This window comes from Trichoplax adhaerens, genomic scaffold (assembly GCF_000150275.1).
Source record: "Trichoplax adhaerens TRIADscaffold_5 genomic scaffold, whole genome shotgun sequence".
Lineage (NCBI taxonomy): Eukaryota > Metazoa > Placozoa > Uniplacotomia > Trichoplacea > Trichoplacidae > Trichoplax > Trichoplax adhaerens.
Window position 1 is genome coordinate 1,624,684 of NW_002060947.1, and position 5,160 is coordinate 1,629,843.

The 5,160-nt window shown below is 31.0% G+C and overlaps 1 protein-coding gene across 1 annotated transcript; it reads right to left on the bottom strand.

The window, feature by feature from the left end:
• Window positions 1-363: 363 nt before the first annotated feature.
• TRIADDRAFT_56287 (uncharacterized protein) lies at window positions 364-4,782 on the bottom strand (the record flags this gene model as incomplete). The annotated part of the gene is made up of 6 exons (XM_002112750.1): window positions 364-457; window positions 2,213-2,369; window positions 2,484-2,564; window positions 3,193-3,301; window positions 3,454-3,585; window positions 4,504-4,782. The coding sequence occupies 6 exons, from the start codon at window positions 4,780-4,782 to the stop codon at window positions 364-366; spliced, it is 852 nt and encodes a 283-aa protein (XP_002112786.1).
• Between the last annotated feature and the right edge of the window lie 378 nt (window positions 4,783-5,160).

The following is a 5,160-nucleotide window of genomic DNA, read 5'->3' on the forward strand; positions in this document are numbered from 1 at the left end:
GAAACTCAACATGTAATGTCCATATCAAAATAAGTATAAAATAGCCAAATGTCTATTGCTGTATCATGTCGAGTTGATGGCGATTCTTGCACTTTAAAATGCAATCCACTAAAGCAAATTGTAACTATACTATAATCAATAAATCAAGATCATTTGCAATTAAACGTCTATGGAGAGCTCAAATACGATGCACATTGTAAGTATAGCAAAGCCAAATAAGAAATAAACGATAACCATAAAGACTGCAGTTATTTTGTCTTTTTATTACCCTGCCAAGGTAATTGAATCAGCATCTACCGCTCTCTTGAACTCTCTTTACTTATCTTATATTTAACCATCTATCTTGATTAACACGTATACCAATTAGTTACGCACTGTTGCAGCATCTTCATTTTGTGGTGGCACAGGATCTGGCTCATCTGTATCTACGCGTTTATAGATAGTAGTACCTTCCTCTCTGCAAATGAGATAGGTAGCATAGCTGATTTAACAATTTAGCTGTTAACCAGAATTCAAGTTACCACAATGTTCAGAGCAGCATTTGGAAAATGTGATTTCATTACATCCATATTACAGATAAAATAAAATTAGGCTAAATCAAAGTGTATATCGGCATCAACATATAGATCGGTTTCTATTTGAACTTCATATATGGTTGACTAATAGGGTGAATTAAGCTTCTTGAAGATTTTGCCATACTAGTTATGATGCTATCTAGCTTGGAGACCTGACGAATTAGTTACAATTGGTCGACGATGTCTTAATCCCTTCACCGGCTCATCTCTAATCCCTAAGCCCTTGTGAATACTAAAACTTTGAAAATTGATGTCTTTAATTACACTACAGTCAATCATTGGTAACGACATTGCAATAAATTTATAATTATAATGATGCTAAATGTAAGATATTAGTATCAACTAAAAATTTCTTTCTCGATACCAAGAGAATAATCAACTAGAAGGAAAGTATTATAAACAGAAATCAAACTTTAAAATACCACATACAGAATGCGAAAAGGGCATTGCATCAAATAAATATACAGTAGCGTTACCAATAGATCATTCAAATTTCGTAATTATCTCAGCTTATAGCAAATTATCCATTAATGAAATATCTGAAAATTAAAAGTCTTCTTCTATTATAATAATGAGTTATATTTGGAAGTTCTATAAACAGTAAGCAGCGATAACTTTTATACAGTAGATATAGAAGGTTCGTCATTCCAATCGATAGTAACTAAACTTCTCAAGTATCTTCTCAAATGTATCGGTCCTATTACTACCATCAAAATGGCCAACATTTAAACCACAAAATACTAACTTCTACAAGATGAAATTATTTATCAAATAATTTTGTAAGATTAGCGACTGAAGTTGGCATTGGTCATATATGCAAGAAATAGGTGTAAAGGACTTAAAGGAAATCAACCACTTTCTTATTAAATTAATATTTCATATTTAATATTTATATATATTCAACATCCTTTCCCAAAGTATAGTATTATTGTTAATACTGTATAAAAATTTCCTATTCTAGATAAAAAAATGTAATAGATAGGGATATGTTTGCAAGCCGTTTGAAGATGATGTCATTTGCAGTCAGTGATCAGGTATAGCTTATAAATTGACTATATTCCGCGTAGTAAGAATTAACTAGTCTGTATCAAATGGTGCAGATTATTTTCGTGCTAACATTTAGGACAATTAGGTGTCAGGGTATCAACATTGGATATAATTGGATCACTTCCCCTTTAGATAAATTAGTAAAAATTCCTGTATATGTGATATGGGAAATCTATTCACAGACATTATATAGCTGTTAAATTAGATTGAAAGTAGTGTACGTATACGTATTAATCTCCTAGTTCAAAGTACATTAGTTATATTGGCTCTGTTTACTAACCAGTAGAAATACCAAAGCAACTATATGTAGCTCATTGCTTTAATTATTACCTAGAAATGCTAGCAATGCCTTACCGTAATACCTACAAGTATAGTAGTAATTTATATTACAGTAGCAGAGTTGATAAATCAAGCTTCTCTACATGGCTGGCATTTGTAGACTAGATTAAGAAAGTCTCCGAATATTTTATCATTTTGTTTTCGTTCGTCATTTCATTTATACAGATACAAATAGTCTAGATAGCTCTCTATTCACGCTAGACATGAAAGAAATTGAATTATTATCTACAAGGATATATTGATAAACCTACTCGTCGACGAATGTTGGCATAGTTTTAAGTTTTTCCATATTTCTATGCCACCTTTTCATGGCGATAACGATGATAACAATCACGAATATGAAGGCAATACAGATGCCGAAAATCAAAGCTTGCTCTGTTGCTGCAAACTTGCGGATATCCGTTGCATCTAGTTATAAATTATCCAAGAGGATAGAAATCGTTTATCTTCTACATTTACATCATAAATCATGGCACTATTAGGTCTCTTTATCCAATATTTGATGGCTAATTACTGACTAACCTTCACACTCGCCATAATTGGATGGCTTTTTATGCATTATTTTACCATCACATATATAGACTAATTGTGTAGTTTCTGGCCCTAACAATATCATGAAAGAAAAGTAGTGGATTGAAATATATTAATAACATAATATTTGCGATAGCATTCAATATCAGTTCTGGATACCATGACATAAAATTGTTTTTTAAATCAATGCTATATCTTAAAAAATTGCTGTGTATTTTAACTCTTAATCTAGCTACCTAAAATCTTAATGATATAAAAGAGCAGTTTAATAATAGCAATTTTCGAAAATAAACCATGTTAAGGTGTATATGTCATGATATAGAATAGTACATTTTAGGTTATGTATCCAAACCTTATAAAATGAATGAAGGTAATAACAGACTACTAATATCCACTAATAAATAGGATCATACTCAAGAATAAAATTATGGAATAAAATCATGCTAAATCGGCATTATTTGCAATAATATGCCTATCTAATATTATACATACTGTACATTAGCTAGTAACCCAACGCTACCGGTGATCACAATAAAGTGCTATTAAATGCTTAGAAACTTGTAAAATAAATTTACTAGCATTTTTAAGTTAATTAACTAAAAGTCAATCTCGTAACTATACCATAACTTATTATATTTAGACTAGCATAGTGCAATTTTTGATTATTTTTAAAGATTGAGCTGTTACTGTCATCATTTACCTGGAACTTCGACAGGAACTAAATCAATAATAACGTCGTCTCTCTTTTGCCTTGCATGATAGGAATGATCCATATCGCCATAAGCATGTACAACATGAAGGGAAACACCCTGTGAAATAATAATCCATCCATTAACGTCCACTTTTAGCAGTATATCATACCCATGCGGTAGTCTTTCAAATCATGCTTAAATATGATTTTAATTCTCGATATTTTAAAATAAAATCATGAAAGTAAATTCAATTTGAAAGATTTGATAACCTCATCTGAAATTTGATTATTTTCACTATCAATGACTTGCGTGAATGTCATATACTTGTAGTCGCCATCTTGTACCACGCCATGATATTGATGATGATAGAATGACGAGACTGATTCCAGAACTTCTCGGTACTAGATCATGATAACATTAATGGCAAAAGCAAACTTTAATATCTTAGCGCTATCCATCAATGAGATACATATAAGACAGAATCGACACATAATGTTAAGCTTTGGATATAGAACGTCCAAAAAGTGGATAAAGGCGACGGATTGACAGTGGGTGTAGATGCGCTTATACTACAATTTTGATTATAATAAACGTATTATTCAAAATTTATCATAGCATTTTTAAATTTTCTGCAATATACTTGATTTTATGTCATTTCCCTTCAAAAAATATATTTGAAAAATTCCAAGGGTAATAAAAACTCGCTTTTCGTTTGTATATATACAATCTTTAATATTACTATAAAGACTTATGGGTATAGTAACATATTTAACAAATGCTAGAGTAAAGTCGAAATATCGAGCTAACAGCTTATACTCTAAAATTCAGTTAAATTAAATATTAGAAAGTTGTATTAATGAAACTAAAAAGTACCGGTATACTCGTATCATACTACGGGTAATAGGCAACATTAAGTTCTACCAAGACCTATGAACAGTAGATTGCTATAGGCTATACCTAAAATCAGGAGCTCAATTCAGTAAATTTTATCACAAATTCACAATTTGCTCTAAAATACGTTGAAAAATACTGTGTAGCATGGAAAGCCCTGTTATAGGTAGTTTTTTAACTATTACTAACGTCTATTCCTAGATCATCAAGTATTATAGAATATGAATCGTTTAAATTTGATCTCAAATGTAATACGATTTATAAAAGATTATATATGGTAACTAGTGTCCAGTTATAAGCATATATCCAACGGTATCATTAAGTTTCACTAATCGATTTATATACCATAATTTGCAAAATGTTGCCCTATTCGGCTGTAGACTTATTGAAGAATTGTTATATACTATAGTCATCAATCTGTATTCAACCTCTTTTTCATGCGGCTTTTGCTCACGAGCCCAACCAAAATGCCATTCAAAATCACCAGCTCGTCCAGTCCGAGATAGACCGATTCCAATCCAACTATTTGATTTAGCTCGAAAATGGAAGCTGACAGAATTACCAGCTATGTCTGCTTCCCAAGACAATTTGACTTGATCTGGGCGATGTAAAATTCGTTCGCCACGGAATATGTTATCATCTTCCTCGGCGGCAATTAAGGTAGCATAAATGGCAATTGTTGCTATCCAGAAAATTCGTGAGTGCATATTCACAATTTATTGGTATATTAATGAAAAATAGATATTAAAATGAATATTCTTAAATTCTCTGAATCAGTCTTGATGAAAATCGGAAATTTTATTAGTGTGTTCTAGCCAGAGATTTGATAATGTTGTTAATCGAATGTAATTTTCATCATCAGTTTTCAATACGTTAAATTGAACTACAACTTGTTGTTAGATGGATTTTTATCTTCTTAATTGCAAGATATTAATAAGAAAATCGAGCAATTGCATGTCATTAGTAATATAATAACAATATTGCTAGCATATGTTCAATCTAGTGGTATTCCATATTGATCATTATCATATGGCTGTTATAGTTATGTGAGTTCCAAGAGTAAGTGGATAATATGATTGTATGAT